Source organism: Astyanax mexicanus, chromosome 11, assembly GCF_023375975.1.
Source record: "Astyanax mexicanus isolate ESR-SI-001 chromosome 11, AstMex3_surface, whole genome shotgun sequence".
Classification (NCBI taxonomy): domain Eukaryota; kingdom Metazoa; phylum Chordata; class Actinopteri; order Characiformes; family Acestrorhamphidae; genus Astyanax; species Astyanax mexicanus.
Genome location: NC_064418.1, coordinates 16,856,111 through 16,880,454, shown reverse-complemented (window position 1 = coordinate 16,880,454; position 24,344 = coordinate 16,856,111). Strand labels below are relative to the sequence as shown.

The window sequence follows — 24,344 nt, the reverse complement described above, 5'->3', positions numbered from 1 at the left end:
TACTCAGTGTATTTAAGGACCATGCTCACGCTCACACCTCGCCGAGTATCTGTTTGGTAAATCCTACAATACAAAGCGTTTCTCTTGCCCTTGCTATTTTCCGTGTATGATCCTGTTTTTGTTTTTCTACCGACTTTGATTTTTGCCTGCTCCCTTGTGTTGGATTACCGTGTATGACCTGGACTGTTTATTGTACCCTGGATTTTTGCCTACCCTGTGATACTGCCTACCCGTGTATGAACTCTGGACTGTCCTCCGGTTATGGTATGGTTTCTCTACACTGTGCATTTTTGGTACTGACCCTGTTTCTGTTGACTACCCCTGTCTACTCTATAACTTTAATAAAAGTTATTTTATTGTATCTGCATCAGTCTCATTCCTGTCTGGCCCTGACAAGATACTCGGCCATAATGACAGAGACTGCGGATACAGAGTCTATTAAGTCTGGTTTGGCTAACCAGGGTCGGCTTTTAGGTCAGCACCAGCAAACGCTCGCTGGTGTGACCCAAGCTGTTGACGAGCTAGCACGCCACCAGGTTAACCAACAGCAGCAGCTAGCCGAGATTATGAGTCACCTCCGGGGTTTGTCCACCCAGAACCCTAGCCCAGTGGTTAGTCCTGTAGCCAGCCCTAACAAAACCACTACTCCCTTTTTCGCTGTGTGTAAACCCGAAGTCTATGACGGAAACACTGAGAAATGTAATGGGTTTCTGCTCCAGTGCTCCGTGTTTTTTAGCAACTCACCTCCTGCTTCTGATAAAGCTAAAATCGGGTTTATAATTTCTCGACTGTCTGGCAAGGCTTTGGACTGGGCTACAGCTATTTGGGAGAACATTTCTGAATCCAGCTACGACACTTTTTTGTCTATTTTTCGCAGCGTTTTTGATCATACACGCTATGGGCAATCTAGTGGAGAGCTTCTGATTACCTTGAAGCAAGGTAAACTATCTGTGGCAGCCTTTGCTCTGGAGTTCCGTACGTTAGCTGCTAGCAGCGGTTGGAACGACCCTGCTCTCATCTCCATGTTTCGACACGGACTTAACCCTGAGATTCAAAGAGAACTTGCATGCAAGGACGACTCACTCACCCTGGATCAGCTGATCGCTCTGTCTATCCGTCTGGATCAGCTCCTTTCCCGTAAGCCCAAAGCTGTTAGCCACACTCCTGCGGTTCGCCCTGCACTACTCCAGTCCGGGAATCCAGTTCCGGAATTTGCGCCTGCACCCATCTCTGAACCCATGGATATCACACGATCCAGATTACCCGTCGCTGAGAGGCAGCGTCGCATGCGCCTTCACCTGTGCCTCTATTGTGGTGGTTCAGGTCATCTGAGGGCTAACTGTGAACTCCGGCCCAATTCTGCTCAAGCGTCTGCTCTGGGACAGCGCGTGGAGAGTACTCCACGCGCTAACGTGGTATGTACCCCTGTTTCTGAACTTAAAGAAAAATGTTTCATGTTGCCTGTTATTATTACCACTCCAACGGATGTGTTTTGTGTCTCAGCGCTTGTAGATTCTGGGTCGGAGGGGAACTTTATCAGCCTGGACCTGGTGGAGGAGCACGCCATACCCACAAAAGTTCTCCCCAAGTCGATCTCCATCCATGCCATCGATGGAAAGACTGTACGCTCCAAACCTGTGACCCTGCAGACTCTTCCTCTCACCCTTCAAGCCAGCGCTCTACATGTGGAACAGCTCTCTCTCTATGTGCTCCCATGCACAGAACATCCCCTGGTTTTGGGAGCGCCATGGCTAAAGACACACGACCCCGTCATTTCATGGAGCCTGGGAGACATCACTGCCTGGTCTCCTTTCTGCCGTGAGAACTGTTTATCTTTAAATTCACTCTCTTTACAATCTACCTCTGTTGAAAGCCCTAATTCTGTAGATACCCCTGCTATTCCCTCCGAGTACTATGACTTTTCTGATGTGTTTAGTAAAGCTAAAGCTACCGAGTTACCTCCGCATCGCCCCTATGATTGCTCTATTGATTTACTAGAGGGTTCTGTACTGCCCAAAGCTCGTGTGTACCCATTGTCTCGTGATGAGGAGAAGGCTATGGAAGAGTATGTTAGTGAAGCTCTTGCGCAGGGTTTCATTCGCCCATCCAAATCCCCTGTTGGCTCCGGTTTCTTCTTCGTGAAGAAGAAGGATGGGGGTTTGAGACCCTGCATAGATTACAGAGGCTTAAACGACATTACTAAAAAGTTTGCTTACCCGCTCCCGTTAATCCCAGCAGCTCTTGAACAGTTACGTAATGCCGTGTACTTCACCAAGCTCGATCTCCGTAGCGCTTATAATCTCATTCGCATCAGGGAAGGTGACGAATGGAAAACAGCGTTTTCCACCACCAACGGCCACTATGAATACCTGGTCATGAGCTACGGTCTCGCTAACGCCCCAGCTATATTCCAGTCGTTTATGAATGACATATTTCGCGACCTCATTAATCATTCTGTTGTCCTTTTTATAGACGATATCCTTATCTATTCACCAGATCTCCCCACACACATTCAGCATGTCCGTCAAGTTCTCCAACGCCTGAGAGAACATAGTCTGTTTGCCAAAGCCGAGAAATGTGAGTTCCATACTCAAAGGGTCACATTTCTCGGCTACGTTATCAGTTCCTCCGGTGTCCTTATGGACGATGACAAAGTAACTGCCGTTACTAGTTGGCCTGTGCCCCAGACCATTAAAGAACTCCAGCGATTCCTTGGCTTCGCTAATTTTTATAGGCGGTTCATCCGTAACTTTAGCTCCATTGCTGCGCCCCTTACTGCCCTCACTAAGGGGGCTGCTAAAATCCTGAAATGGTCAACCGAAGCGGATCGCGCTTTCTGTGAGCTGAAAGCTGCGTTCATTTCAGCCCCTGTACTTAGGCACCCTAAGCCCGAGTTTCCCTTCGTAGTGGAAGTGGACGCTTCCGAATCGGGTGTTGGTGCGGTTCTCTCTCAGCGTAGTGGGTCGCCACCTAAATTGTTTCCTGTAGCCTTCTTCTCACGCAAGCTTTCCCCTGCGGAGCGTAACTATGGGATAGGGGATAGGGAACTTCTTGCTGTGAAATTAGCTCTAGAAGAATGGCGTCACTGGCTGGAGGGGTCCGTTCATCCGTTTACTGTGTATACTGATCACAAGAATTTGGAATACCTCCGCACGGCTAAACGACTTAATCCGAGACAAGCACGTTGGTCCCTTTTTTTCTCTCGATTTAACTTCTCAATCTCGTTCCGTCCGGGAAACCGTAATACTAAAGCTGATGCGCTGTCCAGGGTTTACAGCACTGTGGACAGCGCATCCCAGCCCCAGGAGGCTGAACGCATTCTTCCTCCCTCTGTTCAGATCGCAGCCATTCAATGGGAGTTAGACGATCAGATTCGCCAAAGTAACGCTAATCAGCCCGATTCTGAGGACTGTCCTCAGGGTAAAACGTTCGTACCCGTCCAGTTTCGAGACAGGCTCATCACCTGGGCTCATTCCGCTTTAACCTCTGGTCATCCTGGTGTCACACGCACGTTACAATTACTCTCTGCCCGTTACTGGTGGAATTCTATGCGTGCTGATGTTCACTCATTCGTTACCTCCTGCTCTGTTTGTGCGCAATGTAAAACGCCTAAAACCCTTCCAGCCGGTAAGCTACTACCTCTCCCTGTACCTGAGAGACCTTGGTCGCATATTGCCGTTGATTTTGTCACTGATCTGCCTGTATCTGAGGGTTATACTACAGTTCTCACTGTTGTTGATCGTTTCTCTAGAGGGGTTAAATTTATTCCATTCCCAGCTCTGCCTACTGCCTTCCAAACTGCTCAAGCTATTTATATGCATGTATTTAGACACTTTGGTATCCCCGAAGATATTTTGTCTGACCGTGGTCCTCAATTTACCTCTCGTGTGTGGAAGGCATTTTTTGAACATCTCGGTGTACATGTCAGTCTCACTTCTGGTTTCCACCCTACATGTAATGGTCAATGTGAGAGGGTTAATCAGGAACTCGGGAAATTCCTCCGCACATACTGCTTCAAACATCCCACTGATTGGTCACAATACCTCGTTTGGGCTGAAATTGCACAAAACTCCTTAGTTAATACTACCTCTGGCCTCACCCCCTTTCAGTGTGTTCTGGGTTTTCAGCCTCCCCTAGCTCCCTGGACAGCGGTGTCCACTGATGTGCCGGCTGTGGATGAATGGATGAAGCGCAGTGAGCAGGTGTGGGAGGACACGCATCGTAAAGTCTCTGAGGTACTGCGTGTGTACAAGGAGCGTGCTGACAAGCACCGTGGTGACAGCCCAGACTACCAACCAGGAGATCGGGTGTGGCTTTCTACCCGGGACTTTAGGTTTGAGGGTAGTTGTAGAAAACTCCTGCCTAAGTTTATTGGTCCTCTTAAGATTTTGTCACGTATTAATGAAGTTACTTACAAGGTGGAGTTACCCCCTCAGTATCGTATTAATAATTCCTTTCATGTATCTCTCCTCAAGCCTATGGTCCCGGGTCCGCTCGCTGACGCTGCACCGGCTGATGTTCCGCCCGCGGCTGTGGAGGGGGAGGGGTCGTCCACGTATGCTGTCCGGGAGGTGCTGGATTCACGCAGACGTGGGGGTGTGCTCCAATACCTTATCGATTGGGAGGGGTATGGTCCGGAGGAGCGTTGTTGGGTGGCTGCCAAGGACGTGCTGGACCCTGCCTTGCTCGTGGAGTTTCATGCTCGTTTTCCTGGTAAGCCTGCTCCTAGGCCCCGTGGACGTCCCAAGCGTCCTCCGACCTCCTCTGCTCCAACTCGTCGGGTTTCTCGCTCTGGTGAGCCCCGTCTGTCTGGCACCTCCGCTCCGACACCTGCACCTCCCGCCGGTACTCCCTGTCCGCCGGGTGGTCGTCGCCGGGGTCGGCCCCGTTCTGCCTCCGCTCCGGTTCCTCAGGGGGAGGGTACTGTCATGTCTGGTGCTGAAAGCACGTCTGTGTCTCCCACATCCAGCTCTATCTGCGATTCTCACAGTAACAACTACAATACCCAGAACGCACCACTCCATGACACAACACACACTCCCGATCACATGACACGTCACATGACGCCACCAGGAAGTCCCGAGTACTGATTACTCAGTGTATTTAAGGACCATGCTCACGCTCACACCTCGCCGAGTATCTGTTTGGTAAATCCTACAATACAAAGCGTTTCTCTTGCCCTTGCTATTTTCCGTGTATGATCCTGTTTTTGTTTTTCTACCGACTTTGATTTTTGCCTGCTCCCTTGTGTTGGATTACCGTGTATGACCTGGACTGTTTATTGTACCCTGGATTTTTGCCTACCCTGTGATACTGCCTACCCGTGTATGAACTCTGGACTGTCCTCCGGTTATGGTATGGTTTCTCTACACTGTGCATTTTTGGTACTGACCCTGTTTCTGTTGACTACCCCTGTCTACTCTATAACTTTAATAAAAGTTATTTTATTGTATCTGCATCAGTCTCATTCCTGTCTGGCCCTGACAATTTACACACATTCTACATGTAAACACCAGATAATTACACCACGATTTCATCACGTCTGGAAGGTGAGACTGGAGGCGGGCCTTCCTCAATAGCAGTCTACGTTAATTACAGTAACTCAGTGTTTACAATCCTGTAAAAGAGAAGCTGTGAATATTTCATCACAATATTCTTCTGATGTTCATTAAGGAGAAACTACACAGAGCTGGGAATCGTCTCACTGCTGCTAAATGCTAGCTAATTAGCCGTGTTTGCTTCTGCTTCACGCTTCAGTAAAGTTGCGGTAAAATACTTCAGTCTTACTTTGTTTTTTTGTTTTTTGCCTCATTTTTCTGTCTCATCTCAGAGATAAAGATGTAATTACTGTATTTTGGGAGAGTGACCTTGTGCACAAGAAATCTATCAACAATTGTAGTGATGAGCTGAAATGAGAGAGGAGCGATTGGGCAAAAACACTAAGAAAAATAATGAATAATGAATCCAATATTAATAAGCAGTTATTTTATCTGCGCATAAACTATTGGATAAAAGAAGAAATAAGCAGAATAGAGAAGAATTACAATCAAAAGAGTGACACAGTAAAAGAGATTATTAAGATCTTCAGAACCCAGCATGTGATTCCCAAATGTGTCTCTTTATAAGACTATATTAACCCTTTAACCTCTGCTCAAAATATATGAGCTTAACTCAACCTTATTGTGAGTACACACATGTTGATTACTTTTGGTAGAATTTCCAAATGTACTGTAAGATTATACAGTAACAGTCTAAAGTTAATTCAGTGTTTTTCTCTTTTCCTATATTGTAAATTGATACTGTCAGAATATGAAAGGACATGATAAGAAATCATGTAATAACTTAAAAATGTCAAACAAACCTTATTAACAAACAATACTCAATACAACCTCTTATCTGGTAAGCTGGTTATTTGCAGTTTCTGAGGCTGGTAACTCTTGCTCTTCCTCTCCTGGGGCAGTGCTGATGAGAACCCATTTCATCAGGACACTTTTAAAATTCTTGAATTGTTTTAGATTCACAGACCTTCACTTCTTAAAACTCTTCACAAAACAACTGATGTTTTTTAATACATTAAAGGACAAGTGATGTTAACTTGACTCTTGACAAGTTCAGCACAGCTGTTAACAGAAAGCTATTCCTGGAAAATCCAGTCAAGATGTGCAAATATGTCATCCAAGCAAGAGTTGCTTTTTTTGAACAATCTAAAATATATGTTCTATTTTGTTTAACACTTTTTTGTTTACTAAATCATTTCATATGTTTGTAGGCAAACCTTCAAGAAACCACAATGAACAAATATCAAGTACAGCAAAAATAGTAAGGTTATATAGATACTTTGTATGATAATTTATCAACATTTCAGTGTCATGACATTGACTTAAAGGAGAAATACAGTGTGAAATATACTTGGGGTGAAGTGAATTATGATAACGAGTACAAACTTTTGTCAAATAGTTCACCTCCAGCATTCTGACAAAGTATAAACAGGCTTATAATGCTAGTGATGGTGGCAGAGAGTTGTCCATTCCAAGAAATCACTATTTTTACACCAATAACAAGCTCAAAGTAGCTCCACATTTCTGATGGCCCTGACATTTAAAAAAAGGCACTGAGAACTTTAAAAGTGCACGGATAGCTTACTAAAAGCACTGTTTATACACACAGTACCTTTAAGTAGTTCATGAAATTAAGTCACAATAAGTTGGTAAAAATAATAGGTAGGATAGGGACAATGCATGAATAGTATCAAGATATTTTCAGCAAAAGCTGCAATGTATGTTTTCCACGGAATTGATTAATTTTGAAATCTGTTCTACTATTCTACTTATTTGTTTGTGCTCGTCAGTTGACTCATAACGTAATTTAAATAAGATTGGAGCTACTTTGAGCTTGTAAATGGTGTAAAAATAGTTATTTCTTTGCATGGGCAATGCTATGCCCCTATCACTAGCATTGTAAGCCTGTTGGAACCTTCAGCTAAAAGCGCTGTAATGCTGTGAATGGAGCTGGGCTATTTGACAAAAGTTTGTAGTCGTTATGATGTTTCACTACACCTTCAATTACATTTCACAACAGAGTTCTCCTTTAAGATTACAATAGTATAATTTATTCCATTTATTTCTCAAACAATGTATCATGCAAAATATAAATAATAAATAAATACCAAATACTATGTAGGGTCTAGCAATACATCAACAGCCTGTTAAAGAGTTAAACTGTGATGGAAAAAGGTACAAATGGAAAATGAAAGTTTTTTTTCAAAATGATGCAATTGTTATAAAACTGGGCTTCAGGGCAAAAATATCAAATAAGAACATTTCTTTTTAATGAAAAGGTATTCATACCCTCCTTGCAGGACGGCCCCCCATAGGCGGAGTGTGTGCAGTCGCAGATGTAGCCGCTGCTCTTCTCGATGCATTTGCCCCGGTTGTGGCAGAGGCCGGCCGAGCTGCTGCAGTGACCCGGGCAGCCCGAGCTCACGCCGGGGGTCATCTTCGCCCGCTCATCCAGATCAAAGTTCACACCGTTCACATCCAGCGCTCGGATACAGCCGAGGAAGCCCCTCTGTCTGGAAGCTGTTCCTCCTGAAGAACACAGGAAGTCAGTGTCAAAACCAGTCAAACAGCGCCCCACCTTACAACTAGAGATGGGATCGATCCGATACAATAAAATCGATATCAGGGACGAAATTGACGTAAATTTAACGTATTGGATATCGGGTGACTGCGGCCGATCCACTTACCGATACATGTTTCAGTCCACAGCTTGAGCTGGACAATAAACTGGCCGTAATGTTAACACGAAACTCACCAATGATCCGGATTCCTGTTTCACAGTTTACCCTGAACCCCCAGCAGCTTCAGTCTGACTAAGTAAATTTTAGCTGTTTATCTATAAAAAAAATGTTGATTGTCTGGACAATTTTAACTTTGGAAACGACGAACAGCAGTCCGAGGGGTGCACAGATTAACAGCAGCAGTCTGTTAGCCTAGCTAGCATTGGGCTGACAGCTTCATTCTGGTGTTGTTAAGGTATACAGTTAACTACAGACTGGAGTAAACTATAGTCATAATCCTCATATCCTATAAAACCACAGGATCTACAAACAATAACCAGCACAAACAAACCTATCTGTTAATTAAAAACAGTTATTAATTTAGTTCGGAAATACAGTTAGCATCGCCAGTTAGCCGTTAGCCATCACAACTAAGATCTGCAGTCAGTTAGCCTAGCTAGCATCGGGCCCAAAGCTGCATTCCCGCATTGTGGATGTAATAATAACTAACTCAAGTGAACTACAGCCATAATCCACATCGAATATCAAACCACAGATCCTACCTACTCTAATCAGTACTAAGAAAAAAAATCTGTTATTAAAAAACAGTGATTAATTCAGCTCAGATATACAGTTAGTGTCGCCAGTTTGCCGTTAGCCATCCCCATTATGATATGCAGTCTGTTAGCCTAGCTAGTATCGGGACAACAGCTGCATTCCGGCATTGTGAATGTAATAAGTAACTAATTCAAGTGAACTAAAACCATAATTCACATCAAATATTAAACCACATATCCTACCCACTCCAACCAACACATAACAATAACAACATCTGTTATTAAAAAGCAGTGATTAATTCAGCTCAGATATACAGTTAGCTTAGCAGGTTAGCCATTAACCACTGCAGCTAATCCATGACACATGCACAACCAGTGCAAAAAATTAGTCTAGAGGCCTATATTTAATTTTTAACATATTTAATATTTAACTTTTTTTTGTAAATATTTAATTCAAATGTAAATATTTATTTGAAAGAAAACTATTGTGTGTTTGTATATAAAGTGTGTCAAATAAAGGATTTTGGAACACATTTACATTAAATTAAATGCACATTAAATGGTCTGTTTCAGCCTCATTATGTAACCTCAATCACAGTACTAATAATAAACTAAATAAGCCCTTTTATTGGTATTTGTATCATTGTTGGCAGTTTTATATTAGTTTTATATCGGAATCAGATCAGAGCTGAAAAAAGTGGATCATCCCATCACTACTCACAATCTGACCTGATACTTTAAATGCTAAAAGTTTTGTTTGTTTGTGTTTTTTTTTTTTTATTGTTGATCTCACCTGATAAGCTCTTAACACTCTTCAAAATAAAGGTGCTTTAAATGTTTTACTGAGAAAATCCAACATAGAACCACTTGTGTTTAGTAAAAGGCACATTTGTAAAATACAGTATTAGAAGAAATTTTGGACACACCAAACAGTGTCTTTTATGTCTTTATTTAATTTATTTTCTACATTGTAGATTAATATTAAATACATGAATACACTTAAAGGACAATGTGATGACCTCATGCCATTCTTCAGGTACTAGCCTGGGCCTGATTGGTCTAATTGATTGGTGTAATTAGAGCATTGAGTGCACCTGTAAGGAGTATGGCTTATAATGTGGGCTTTTGTACCTCTCAGTGGGGCACCTTCTTTCTTTCTGTAGGCACGTTTCTTTTTCATTCTCCCTTACGCTCCTTGATTTCTCTTTCTCTTTCTCTCTCTCTCTATCTCTCTCCTCACTTTCCTTTCTTTTGCCTCTACATTTATCATTTGCTGACGCAAACATACATGGACTCATTTACGACTATAACTGCATTCATACCCTAGACCTTTGGAATTTATTTATATATTTGAATTAAATTCATAAAATCATCCCTTGTTTGAAACTCTCATGTTGTGTCCCTCTTTTTTTATTGTGGGTGTGGACGAGCCTATGATGTAAACCCAACTGAGATGGTGATTTGAGGTGATTTGGGATGAGCTGGAACTTCACAGCGTGAAGGAAAAGCAGCAACTATTGTTCAGCACCTCCAGGAACACCTTCCTTCAAGATGCTGAGAAAACTATTCCAGGTGAGTCTCCCTTATGAAGACACTGAGATATATCAGAAAATATCAACAGTGTTCAGATCTGTCCTCAAAGATAAATGTGCTACTAAAGTATAAGGAATCTAAAGTATAAAACATATTCTATTTTTTAACACTTTTTTACAGAACAATTCTGCATGTGTTCCTGTAAAACTTTAATATAGTCTTTAACATTAAATTTAGAAAATGTTACGACAGCAAAGGCACACTGACATGCCCTAAATCAAGCTGCACAGTAAGCGGTTGCTGGCTCTTCTACAAATCGCTAACATACATATAAATGATTTAAACAGTGCAGGTAAAATATGAGAACACATACGAACAAGTTCAGAGTATAACAAACAGACGTGCATGTTCTGTTCCTGTGTGAAATTATATACATTATTCATATCAAAAACATGTTCTGCTCACAAATCAGTTGACAGTTAAACATCACTGCACCCCACTGCTTACTTCTGCTTAGATTAAAATTTTAAGATATGAACGTAACAGAGTTAAATAAGGTAAAACACTATGCATATGGCGCTGTGATGCTACTCGGCTACTCAAAGAGAGGCGGTGGTTGACTTTACATGTGTCGGAGGAGGCATGTGCTAGTCTTCACCCTCCTTGTGTTGAGGCATCACTAGTGATGGGGGATATACAGTTCTACAAAATTACAATTTTTTTTTAATCTTCACCAAAAAAAGAAAAAGCATGTCGGCAGGTAAAAACTGAATTGTTCTTTGTTTTTATACTCTTGTAAACGTAAACCAGATTATGGTTTAGAAATTATATCCTGCTATTCTGCACGATTATGTGTGAATTTGCAAGATCTGGTGGGTCCTGCTGCCCAATGGAGCTGCACCACAGGGCAGCCATTGCACAATGCTCACGCATCCAGTGGAATTTAGGTGTAAAAGCCAGGAAGAACCATTTTCAGTTAAGTTACACATGTAGTTTCTGTTTAATAATAAAATCGCCTCTGTTCATTCCCCACAGTCTGTGTCCAGTGCCCTCCCTTCCATTTGAACTGTGTAACAATGTATTTTTTAAAATACATTACATTACAATACAGATACATTATTGCAAATCAAAATATTATGATACAATTTTTTTCTCACAGCCCTAATTTCTCACCTACGAACAGCTGGCTGTTGAGCTGCAGGCGGAGGTGTCCGTTGGGCGGAGCCTCCAGGAAGCGCAGGGGCAGCTGGTCCACCTGCAGCGACGCCTCCTTCACATTCCGCTCGGCTCGAACCCAGTGCCACTGCCTGTCGTTCAGGGGCACGGGGGACTTGACAGCCAGGACCACCGGACCATCGCCAGCGTTAAAGGAGAAGGTCACGGTGGACGGAGCTGCAGCAGAAGCACAGGGACACAAAATCATCCACAGCTCCAACACTGGAAAATAAAGTGCTTTTAACATTCAGAATCAATATTTCTGCCATAAACTGAAATTATTTTTTAGTAATTTCATATGAATTACTTTCCACCCAAAGAGTATGCAAATTAGATCTTATTATGACTTTAATTAATGGTAATGTTCTCAGTCTCAGAGAACGGTATGAGAACATTTAGTAACTTTATGAAAAAATTCCAGGAAGGTTAGCCTGTGATGTTATACAAATGATTATGGAAACATTAAAGGTAACATTTCCAAAACTAAACATTTAAACACTGACAAGTGACGTTGCAGCAATGTTACCAGAATGTTTAAAATGTTTCTGAATCAGTTTCTCTGATTTTGTATTTATGTAATTTTATTTTATAAACTACAGACAACATTTCTCCACGAATATAAATAATGTAATTTAGAGCATTTATTTGCAGAAAATGAGGAATGGTTGAAATAAAAAAGGTGCAGAGCTTCCAGACCTCAAATAATGCACAGAAAACAAGTTCATATTCATTAAGTTTTAAGAGTTCAGAAATCTATATTTGGCGGAATAACCCTGGTTTTTAATCACAATTTTTATGCATCTTGACATCTTGTTTTCCTCCACCAGTCTTACACACTGCTTTTGGATAACTTTATGCCTTTACTCCTGGTGCAAAAAATTCAAGCAGTTCAGCTTGGTTTGATGGCTTGTGATCATCCATCTTCCTCTTGATTATATTCCAGAGGTTTTCAATTTAGTAAAATCAAAGTAACTTATCATTGTATATTTATTTCACCCCCTGGTCCTGTTGGGCTAGACCCTACATATATACTATATGTTTTTTATTGTATCAACAATATATCTTAAAAAAGCATATCAAAGATATAAAAATGTGCTAGAACATGGCAATAAATGCAGTATGTCTTTAAATATCATGATCTAGATTTTTTGCTTAGCTCTTGTCAGTGCGTGATCACATACACCACAGGGTGTGGCTTTTATACTGTTTATATCGATGTTGAAGTTATAACATTTTATAATATACCACATAGACTGTGTATAGCTGGACAGAGCATCATCTCTCAAAAGTGAAGCCACCACAGGTCGGGCGCCCCCTGCTGTTCGGTTGCAGAAAGCTGTGTAACCCCACCCATCCCCATAGGTTTCAAAGACAAAACAGACAACTTTCAATCACGTTTTTTTCTAATTTACTGTAATTCTACCTCCATTATAGTGTAACCCCTGCTTATATTGTACAATTTTTATATCCCAATTTTTGTTTCGGGATCGCCAAGATGGCGGAAGATTTTGGCTTCATTTTCATTGAATGAATGGGAACGGCGACACGTCGTCCATCTTTTTTACAGTCTCTGATATACCATGAATACAATAACACATAAAATTGATTCAATTACATAGTAAACAGTAAAAAAAGTGTTTGTCCTCCACAATCCTCTGACCTAAATCTGAACTGAGATGATGATTTGAGGAGATTTGGGATGAGCTGGAGCTTCCCAGCATGAAGGAAAAGTAGCAACTATTGTTCAGCACCTCCAGAAACTCCTTTAAGACGCTGAGAAAACTATTCCAGGTGACTGTCCCTTATGAAGACACTGAGATTAAAATACCAAGAGTGTGCAGATCTGTCCTCAAAGATACATGTGCTACTTCGAGGGATTTAAAGTATAAAACATATTCTTAACACCTTTTTTTTTTTTTTTTTTTTTACAAAAATGTTACATTTTTTTTTATCCAAACTAAAATTGTGGCCATATCTCTTAGGTCTATTTGCAGTGCAGCCGGAGTTTCAGTAAGTTTAGTAGCTTCAGTAAATTCATTAACAGATCTGAAATCCTAATACCACCACAGCTGGGTTCACTCTTTATTCTCTGAATTGTATTGCTAGGCGTTCGCTGCTTGAAGGCTGGCATCTGGCATATTGACTTCTTTTAAAATTCAACACCTTGTAAGGCGCGTTCGTGATCTGCAGACGCGTCCGTGTTATCTCTGCGAGCGCTGGCAGAACTGACAAGCTGATAGCACAACTCTCCGCTAAATTAGGAGCCGATATGCTGAAGTGAGGCGCCGGATTTGTATGCTTGATAAAATAATCCTCTTGTTTATCTTGACACCGTGCCACTCCGTTACACGCTTAGAATGTGTCCCCGCACTCGGCAGCGCATGAATCAAGTCCTCGACAACCTGCATCAAATCAGCGGCTAATTAGGAAGCCCATTAATGAGGTGAATCCGGCGTGTTGGACCAGGGGAAAACAGTGCTACAGTAATACACTGTACTGTACCATTCCTCAACAGATTCATACCGTACAGCTGGATGAAGAAGACACACTTTCAGCTCAGATCTATTCTGATAAAGTCTCGAGAGAACCAGTCTTAAACTTGACAGTTCTATTCTACTTTTTTTTGTACAGCGGCTAGACAGACTCTGTGTATGCACTGACATCTTCATATTATATTATACACATATATTATTTTATACACTGGTACTCAAAATAAGTGGAGAAGCAGCTTTCTGTTTTCATCTGCTAAAAACTGGAACATACTACAGATAAATATTCGTCAAGCTCTGTTACTATTTAAAAGAAAAAGCTCAAAAAATATCTTTTTACATTAGCTTTTAATTAGACCTGATTCTTTTTTTTCTAGCGTAATTTAGACCCTTCTTATTACTTATATATTATAACTTTTATTATTTGGTTCAGATTTTATTTTTACCCTATTATTATCTTATTTTTATTTTATGGCTTTTAAATAAATCTTATTTTTATCTGTCTGGTTGGATTGTATTGTTATTCTATCATAATTTTCATTCAACATTTTTTGTATTATATTGTATTAATGTTCATTTTATTTGTTTTTTTATTATATTTTATTTAATTTTATTTATTTTTATTTTTGTCTTGCTTGCTTGTGTGCTATTTATTACTCTCTTTCTCTCTATGTAAAGCACTTTGAGCTGCATGTTTATGTATAAAAGGTGCTATATAAATACAGTTTATTATTATTATATTATTAAAGCTTTACACATAATGGTATTTTTTTTTAACAATAATAAACATTGTTAAATGGCTGAATAATATCTTAATTATTCATTGATGCTTGAGCTTGAAGTCATGAACAGATGGCCAGACATTCTCCTTCAGGATTGTCTGGTAAACAGCAGAATTCCTGGATCCATCTATTACAGCAAGTAATAGTAATAGTTTAGACCCTGAAGCAGCAAATCAACCCCAGACCATCACACTACCACCACCATGTTTTTACATTCAGTACGATGTTCTTTTCTTAAATTATGTGTTAGTTGTACACACGATATAACGGGACACACAACTTTAAAAAAGTTCAATTTATATTTACCCAAAGTCCTGGAGATTATAAAGATTTTAATGTGAGAGTAAATGTGAGATGGGCTATTGTGTTATTTTTGTTCAGCAGTTTTTATTTGCCTTAAAACTCTCCCATCCATTCGATTTTTGAATCTCTTTCTTATTATTGAATCATTAATACTGACCTTAACTGAGGCAACTGAGATCTGTAGTTCTTTATATGTTTTTTGTTTTTTTTGTGACCTCCTGGATGAGTTGTCCATGCCCTTTTGGAAAATTTTGGTTGGCCGGCCATTACTGGGAAGGGTCACCAGTATACCAGGTTTTCTTCATTTGTAACTGTGGTCTGCTTACGTCCCAATGCCTTAGAAATAACTTTGTAATATTTTCCAGACTGATAGATGATCAATGACTTTGTTTCTTATCTGTTTTTGAATTACTTCACACTACGGCATAATGTGTTGCATTTTGAGATCTTTTATCTGCTTCATGTTGTCAGACAGGTTCTATTTACGTCTAACAAACTAACTACTTCTAATCTCATTTCCTTCTTCTCCTCCTTTCCTCCTCTATCCCATTATTTCCCTTTGACCTCCTTTAGGCCCTGTTTAAAGATGTTTTTACCTTTAACTGTTATTTTTGTACTTTACTATTGTAAGTCGCTTTGGACCAAAGCGTCTGCCAAATGTAATGTAATGTAATGTATTTAAGTGATTTCATAATTCTACAGGTCTGGCAGTATTCAGGCCTGGTTGTGGTTAGTAGTGAAATGTAACTTCGCTTTCCAAAAAGTGTGATTAATCACAGATCATTTAACACAAAGGACTAGATTGTTTTTTTTTAATCCCTTTATAAACAAAATCATAATTTAAAAAAGGTGGGCAAAACCTAGCCCCAACACATGACTACTGCCTGTGCAGTTAACACAGAGGCCAGCAGAGGAAGACAGCACAGGTATAACACATATTCTGGTTTGAATGACATGTTTTTGATTTCTACATACTTTTATACTATATAATCATATACCAGCCACTTTATTAGATGAATTATACATAATTAATGAGCATCTAATAAGAAATATAGGTTGAGAAAGACAAACTTACAGCTCAGCTCTACTCTGATAAAGTCTTGAAGCCCCAGATTTTCCAGGAAGACCCCAGAGGGAGAGCCAGTCTTGAAGTAGAAGGAGATGTCAAAGGAGAACTCGATCTGGAAGGCAGGAAAGTGAAGGTACGACGCCTCCTCGTAAAAAGACGCCGAATTCCACAGCGACTCTGGCGGAGAAAGGATAAAGAGGAGCTCTCAGGGGAATGCTCAACTCAGAAATCTTTCACTCATGGTTGGTTTTTAATTAGGGACAGCACATCGTATGTTTAGATAAGCAGTGTGGATTAAAAGAAAGAAGATGTCCTACTGTCTCCAGAGCATTCCAGCGGTCCCACACTGTAAACAGCCTCAGAATTCAGACGATTGGTGTCTCCTATAGATATCCCGCTCACCGGCAGATCGTCTTTATAAGACAGGAGCCCAGTATCATTCTCCCTGTGAGAAACAACAGAACAATTAACTATCATCTTTTCACTGTTCTTTAATACTCAGGACCCCACAGGAGATACCACCACTGAGCAGATATTATTATTTGGGTGGTGGATCATTTATTCTCAGCACTGCAGTGATTGTGTTTGTGTGTGTTGTGCTGATGGTGTGAGTGGATCAGATGCAGCAGTGCTGCTGGAGTTTTTAAACACTCAATCACTCACTGTCCTTCACTCTATTAGACACTCCTACCTACAGCTGCTCCACCTTGTAGACAAAGAAAGTCAAGTCAGAGACAGAAGCTCTGAATCTGTTTCTACACAGTTTGTGTTGGTGATACTCATCAGTCCTTCATCAGTGATCACAAGACGCCGCCCGCTTTTGTTTAAAAACCCCAGCGGCACTGCTGTATCTGATCCTGTGGGGTCCTAAGCCTTGAAGAAAAGGGTGAAAGAAGGATAATAATAAAGTTTTCAGAAAAAACAGATACAGGTCTACAGTCTGTAATTATTATATAACTAAATGTCCTATATAATCAATGGAGCAGAAAAATGGATAAAGGGTGTGAAAACAAGAAGATGGTGTTAATAAAGTGGCCGGACAACCTGATTTACTAAAGGTGTACTAAAGTTACACATGAAACATTTGTTAATAAAATTTAATGAAGTGTTTCTAATACTAATTCTGATGTGACTGAAGAATGTGTAGCTTGAGGAACCCAGCTAACGGAGAACATTATAGGAACATTTAGCAACAATTTGTAATGCCTCCCAGAAGGTAAGCTTATAGCATCACAGAAATAATATTCCAGGAACTTTCTAAAAATGTGTGATTCAATAATTGATTGTATCAAATAGTTTTAGAATGTTTCTCACATAACATTCCCAGCTAAATGAATATTAAGCTTACGGAAACATTAAATGCAACATACCCAAACGAATAATTCAAACTTTTCAAATTCAACTAATTCAAATTACAACTCATGTTGCAGCAAATTTAACAGCATATTTAAAACAAAACTAAACACAAAAACGCTCTAAAAACATCCAGAAATCTTGAAACATTGAACATTCTACAAACGTTAACCATTAAGGATCATATTTAATGTAGTAACTCATAACATGATCAGGATGTATCATCAAATATGAAGGAAACATGCTAAGTTTAAGCACCGACAGCACTATATTTGAGCTGTGTGGTACATCACAGAAATCTGTGTGGGTTCTAGCCTCCATATCTGCCCACCGCCTTTCCCCAGTCTCCAGGGTGGCCAGGTATAGAACACAACAGCACACAAACACTGTGCTGCACCTATTAAACAAGCTGGCTATAATTTTCTGCTGATAAGGTAATCACGAAGCTTCAGTGAGGTTCACTAACCTTAGCTGGGTAAATTATAATTAGTAGTGCATTAATATAGCATTAATAGTGAAGTAGAGACAGAATTATTTTGCAATTCAATCATATATATATATATATATATATATTCACTTATTAGCTACAGAGTAAGGCTTGACATTGCTTACTCGTTGTCGCTACTATGTGTGAATCTGGCAACCCACATGATCCTTGCGATTGTTCCCTTCCACCTGGCACCCGCTGTCGGGCCTTACTCCAATTAACATACAGTGGTATAAAAGTTTGGACCCCCCCTGATCATTTTCATGATTTTCCTTTATAAATCATTTCAGATAAATATATCATATAGCAGAAAAACACAGTGATATTTGAAAAGAGAAATGAAGTTTATAATATTTAAAAAAAAGTGTGCAATAACTATTTAAACAGAATTAGGCAGGTGTATACAATTGGGTGCCCCAACAGAAAAATTACATCAGTATTTAGGAGATCCTCCTTTTGCAGAAATAACAGCCTCTATTCCTATAACTTCCAACGAGACTCTGGCTTCTAGCTCAAGGTACAAAAACATCTCCAGTTCAGTCAGGTTTGATAGTTTCCCAGCATGAACAGCCCGCTTTAAATCACACCACAGATTTTCAATAATAATTAGATTCACCTGTGTATGTAATCCTATAAACTTAATTTCACTTCTCAAATATCACTGTGTTCATCTGATAATTAACTGAAATTGTTGATCCAAACAACCAATTATTTACAAAGCAAAATCATGATAATCATCAGGGGTGCCCACATTTTTCCATACCACTGTAATTCACATCACCTTACCATGAGTACACAAGATAACACCTCACAACTTACAGGGTGTGGGCATTCCCAAGCACTCCCCTGAGATAACACTTTTTGATGAATTAATATACTGTGGTTTTGTTAATTCTGGCATGAACTATACCTTCATGCCTTCACTTATTGTAAATTTTGGCCAGCGCTGGTAAAAATACACAGAAACACAGAATCCCTGAGGCGTTTTTATATACAGTGTATTTTTTTGTCTCCGCCGACGTCACCGTTTCAGAGATATGAGATTTTGGGGATGTGACAGCAGTGATATGATATAAAGCAGAGCGGCAGTGTGGGAGAAGATACACCCGGCTCCTTGTTACCATGAGTCTCTGTCAGCATCGCAGTTGCAGAAGTAGTTCATGTCAATGCAGTTTTCCTCCAGACTGCAGGCACACTGCTGCACACCGGGCAGGAAGCCCCCCCAGTACGTCCTCCTCTCCCCGCTACGGTCCAGCCACCAGGACAGGGGGACGCCATCTGCAGAGAAACACACACACACAGGGTATCAATGCATTTACGATCATCTAGAACAATAACTTTTATGGCTTTATCAAACCCCAGACAATGTGTGTTGTACTGTATTCTGTACATTTAGGTCGGTTAGTTTTGGTTTCACACCATGTTAGTTTTGGTTCAATCCATCACCAAAAATGGAAAAAGACATAGTTGTCAGCCTATCGCCCATGGTCACTCTGGAGAAGCTGCAGAAATCCACAGCTCAGGTGGCAGAATCATGCACTCCACAAAAAAAATAAAAATAAACCATTATTGTAAGAAAGACATAAGCAGTGTTGTTTGCAGTTTGCTACAAGCCATACAGAAAATACAGCAAATATGTGTAAGAAGGTGATCATCAGTGGTCAATACCATTTTTGCACGTCACACTTTTCAGATTTGTATGTGATTAAAATTCTGAAAACCATGTATCATTTTTGTTCCACTTCACAATTGTGATAAAAAGGTCCTGTTGGTCTACTGCTTTAAATCTCAACAAAATACATTTAAGTTTGTGGATGTAAGGTGAAAATGTGAAAAAAGTTCAAGTGGTATGAATACTATTGCAAGCCACTGTATATACTATCATCAAGATCTATTTGGGTAGAGTCTTACCTACAGTACTTTCCTAATTTTTAAATATACTGCTGTCTCTTTTCCCAGCACACCTGTTTCAACTAATCAGATCATTAACAAGCCCTCCAGAGTTACAGTGGGTGTGTTAAAGCAGGTAATCCTCTAAAATCAGCAGGGCAGGGGGGAACCAGAACCAGCATGGAAGAACACTGCATTCAGGTGCTTTAAGGAATCTTCAGGAAACATTTTTCTTCTACAAAAGAATAAAGAAGTAATGGAAAAAAAGGATTTCATTTTCATTTAAGTGATTACTCTCAAATCAACAGAGGCAAATGAGCTAATTAAAATATTAAATGAAAAGCAATCAAGATAAATGAAGGATTAAGAAAGTATTAAATAAATCAATTAAGATGTATTCAGTAAGAGAAGCAATAAAATAGGAGATAGATAAACACTTAAATAAAAACAACAAATAAAAATGAAAAAAAATTATTTAACTGTCCAGATATCTGTCTATGTGTCCCTTTTTATATGTCTATGTGTAGCATTAATAGTTTAACATGTTATTACCTGTACGTTTAAAACCGCAGTAATGTATATTGTATGTATAGTGTGAATTATATTTCTGTTTTTTATTACTGCATATATCATGTTCTGTGTTATTATGAGGAGCTTTTATAAGGAGATTTTTATTTAAATGCATTCATTAGTATGTACATATTAAAAATAAACATACATATTATTCATTAAAATATCCATATAGTTAGATTTTTTTATTAGGCTATCCTATACAGCAATAAGAGAATAAAAGGGACTGATTGACCAATTGGTGTTATGACATCACACATATATAAATGAGCGCATTACATCTAGTGACATTAAGCAACTTTACTGTAATTCCACAAATGTAGTTGATGTACCATGCTATCTTAATTACAGTGGAATCAGCTCATAGCTAATGTTTTAGGGAATAGGGTGAGATTTGATTCATAGTAGCAAATGTGCTACAAATGTGTATATAAAAAAATAAATACAAATCTACCGACTGCTCTTCCATGACCCTCTCAGGATGTAGGAGGGTGATCAGAGTGATTCACTCCGGCCTTTGGGACGTGTTCTTTATTTTATTATTATTATATTTTATGTAGATGGTTTTCTTCTGCTCCCTGTAGAAAACTTCACTGATAAAGTGTAAATAATTTAGCGGCAGACTGTGGGTAAAAATGAAGCTTTTACCACCAAAGAGAGACCGGAGAGGCATTAGTTTCACTGTTATGGATTCGTAATGTCTCTTTTTCGACTCTGTAAATTGAAACCCGCTTCTATAATGTATAAATAAATGAAGCACATTGCTGGAGATTCGTCTGCCCCGCGGGGGGAACCAGATTAACTTACACTCGTAATGTAATTAAAACACACCCGTAATAAAGGAACATGGCTCAATTTATGCCTTTTTTACCCCACATCTTCTCGGCTTTCTGAGAAAGTCTGGACTCTGATTGGATAAGTGTTTAATTGAAGTGTGCGTGGAAGTTGGCGCTGTGGTTCGTCGTCGGGGAAAGGGTGAGTGATATCTGTAAAGACAGGATAATTTAAAGCTCCGAAGCCAAATGTTTGTAATAAAGTGCAGTAATCACGATATGCTCTAATAAATCTTTGGACTTGGGCTCCATTAATGTCAAGTGGAATTTTATCAGGGCCGTAATTATGGCGGGCCTGGGACAACTGCCAGATTAAAAATCAACGACGGATGTGGGCCATGAATATTCTCTAATTATCTCGCTAACGGACGAGCTCGGGGGTGTTTGTGTCTCTTGTTGATGATAAAATTCTAAAGAATGCTTCTGCACCAATCGCTTAATGCTACACAGCGCTTACACTCCGTGGGATCGGCTGGATTTGGGCGGGGTCGGTTGGCTGTTGGTGGTGTCGGATGGCTGGGGTTTGGGATTATTTGGGGTTGCATGGATTTGGTTAGGGTCGGATGAATGTGGGTGGGGTCTGATGGATGTGAGTGGGGTCAGAAGGCTGTGGGTGGGGTCAGATGGATGTGAGTGGAGTCGGATGGCTGGGATTGGATAGATTTGGGTGGGTATGATGGATGTGAGTGTGGTCGGATGAATTTGGTTGCGGTCGGATGGATGTGAAAGCGGTCAGATGGCTGTGGGTGAGGTCAGATGGATTTGAGTGGGGTTGGATGGATTTGGTTGGGGTCGGATGAATGTGAAAGGGGTCGGATGGCTGTGGGTGGGGTTGGACGGCTGTGGGTGGGGTTGGATGAATTTGGGTTAGGTAGGATACATTTGGGTGGGGTCGGAAGGCTGTGGGTGTGGTCGGATGGCTGTGGGTGCGGTCAGATGACTGTGGGTGAGGTCGGTTGGATTTGGGTGGGGTCAGATGGCTGTGGGTGGGGTTGGATGGATTTGGATGGGGTCGGAAAGATGTGGGTGCGGTCGGATGGATGTGGGTGGGGTCAGATAGATTTGGGTGGGGTCGGATGGCTGTGGGTAGGGTCAGATTGATTTGGGTGGGGTCAGATGGATGTGGGTGGGGTTGGATGGATGTGGGTGTGGTCAGATGGATTTGGGTGGGATTGGATGAATTTCTTATTGTGGGAACATAACTGTAAATATTTTTTTAAATTCTGATATAGCAACTGCCACAACAGCAGTTTTATAGATAATTAAAACATCTAAATGATTGATCAGTGGAATCAAAAATACACATTTAAAAGGAGATAACCCAGCACTAATACATTCTGTAAATTAGTGAAGAAAAGTGTGCTGTAAGGAACTTTAGATTTTCTGTAGTAACTCATAAAATGATCAGGTTGTATAATTTGATATTAAGGAAACATGTTGAGTTAAAGCACTGGTTGCTCTTGTCAGCAGATCTAGTCAGTCAGTATTTTCTTATTTGAACTGTATGTCATGGTGATCTGTGTGGGATTTAGTCTCTGAAGCTACCCACCGCCATTCCCCCAGACCCATTTCCACACTCAGGGTTGCCAGGTATGGACAACAGCAAGCAAACAGTGTGCTGCAGCCATGGAAATGGACAAGTTGGATGAGCAATAATTCTGCTGAACAGGTAATCACTGACCTTCAGTAAGGTTCACTAACCATAACTGGGTAATTTACTACCACAACTAGCGTAATAGAGGCGGAAATTTTGGACACAAAAATAGAGTTTCAGAGATCAGCTACGAAGCAAAATTTGTTTGTCAATCTGGCAAGAAGTGGGTGGGGCGGAAAACTCAACCCAGTGTCTGGCAATTGGACTTCTGTAGCTATTTCACACACTCGCTCAGTGTGTTACATAATGCATGTAATAAATTAGATTTATTTTTTAATTGCTTGACAGCACTAATATAAATATACAGTATATACCATCAGTACAACTCAGCGTTATTAACAGCTCAACGCTCCACTCGTCTCATGTAGAGTTACCAGACCCCAGGTATCAGCAGTGCAACATAGCAGGTCTATACTACAGAGAAAGAGCAGCAATAAGAGTGACAATAAACCCCAGGATCAATCTGACTCTCATTATCACGTTCAGTCTGAACTAATTACCTTTTCTGAAGCTCGCTGTGTTCCAGGGGAAAAAAAAGAGGAAAAAGCGCAGCTACTAAAGTTAGATGAGTTAAGAGAACATTAGCATTAGCCTGTTTACATCTGTTTAAATCTAAACCCACAGGTCAACTAATACAGCTTTCTTTGGACTCAATATAACTTTAATTTACTGTAGTAAACATCAGAACACTGACTGGTTAGTGGATCTAGAGGTCCTATTTTAGTGATCTATAGACGAGCCGTCAACTGTCATTGTGTCTTTGCAATTGTGACGACTATTAATTAATAACTATTGATGGTATTGATGATTCTGTTTTCTTTACACCCTGTAAATGCACAATAAATCACCAAATTAAAACATGCTTTATTGTTATATGATAAAAAAAAAAAAATCTAAATCTGATCTTGGACAACAACTCAACTAGGTAACACCATAAAAGTCTCCTGCCTGAGCATGTCAGGTCCAGGCAGGGATGAGATAAGTGCGGATTTAATAAAAAGGCTTTATTAAATAAAGGTAATCCAAAATCAGGCAAGGTCAAAACCAGAAAACAAACACGAACGGCAGAGAACCTACCAAGATTAGTGAGACAGTGCAGGTCAAATACATGGTTGGGCAGTATAAATGGGCAAGGCAAAATTGTAGTCGAAAATACAAAAATAGGTCAAACACAGAATAAAAAAAAAAACAGGAAATTGAATGCTTATAGACGTGTATAAACAGACATAACCAAATCTATTACTCGGCTGGGAGTGAGTGAAGTGCAGGGGTATATATATAGTTAGAAGAACAGGTGAAATCAATACTCAGGTGATTGTGGTGTGGGAGGT

The 24,344-nt window shown here is 40.1% G+C and overlaps 1 protein-coding gene across 1 annotated transcript in view; it reads right to left on the bottom strand.

Moving 5' to 3' along the window:
* The window catches only part of cntnap5a (contactin associated protein family member 5a), a 246,642-nt gene that overhangs the window by 31,520 nt on the left and 190,778 nt on the right, over nucleotides 1-24,344 (bottom strand). Inside the window, exons 14-18 of the mRNA XM_022679490.2 lie at nucleotides 19,188-19,344; nucleotides 16,544-16,671; nucleotides 16,233-16,403; nucleotides 11,542-11,760; nucleotides 7,848-8,087 (exon numbers count right to left, since the gene is read on the bottom strand). Of these exons, the coding sequence (XP_022535211.2) occupies nucleotides 7,848-8,087; nucleotides 11,542-11,760; nucleotides 16,233-16,403; nucleotides 16,544-16,671; nucleotides 19,188-19,344 (915 nt within the window). The remainder of the gene's footprint in view (nucleotides 1-7,847; nucleotides 8,088-11,541; nucleotides 11,761-16,232; nucleotides 16,404-16,543; nucleotides 16,672-19,187; nucleotides 19,345-24,344) is intronic.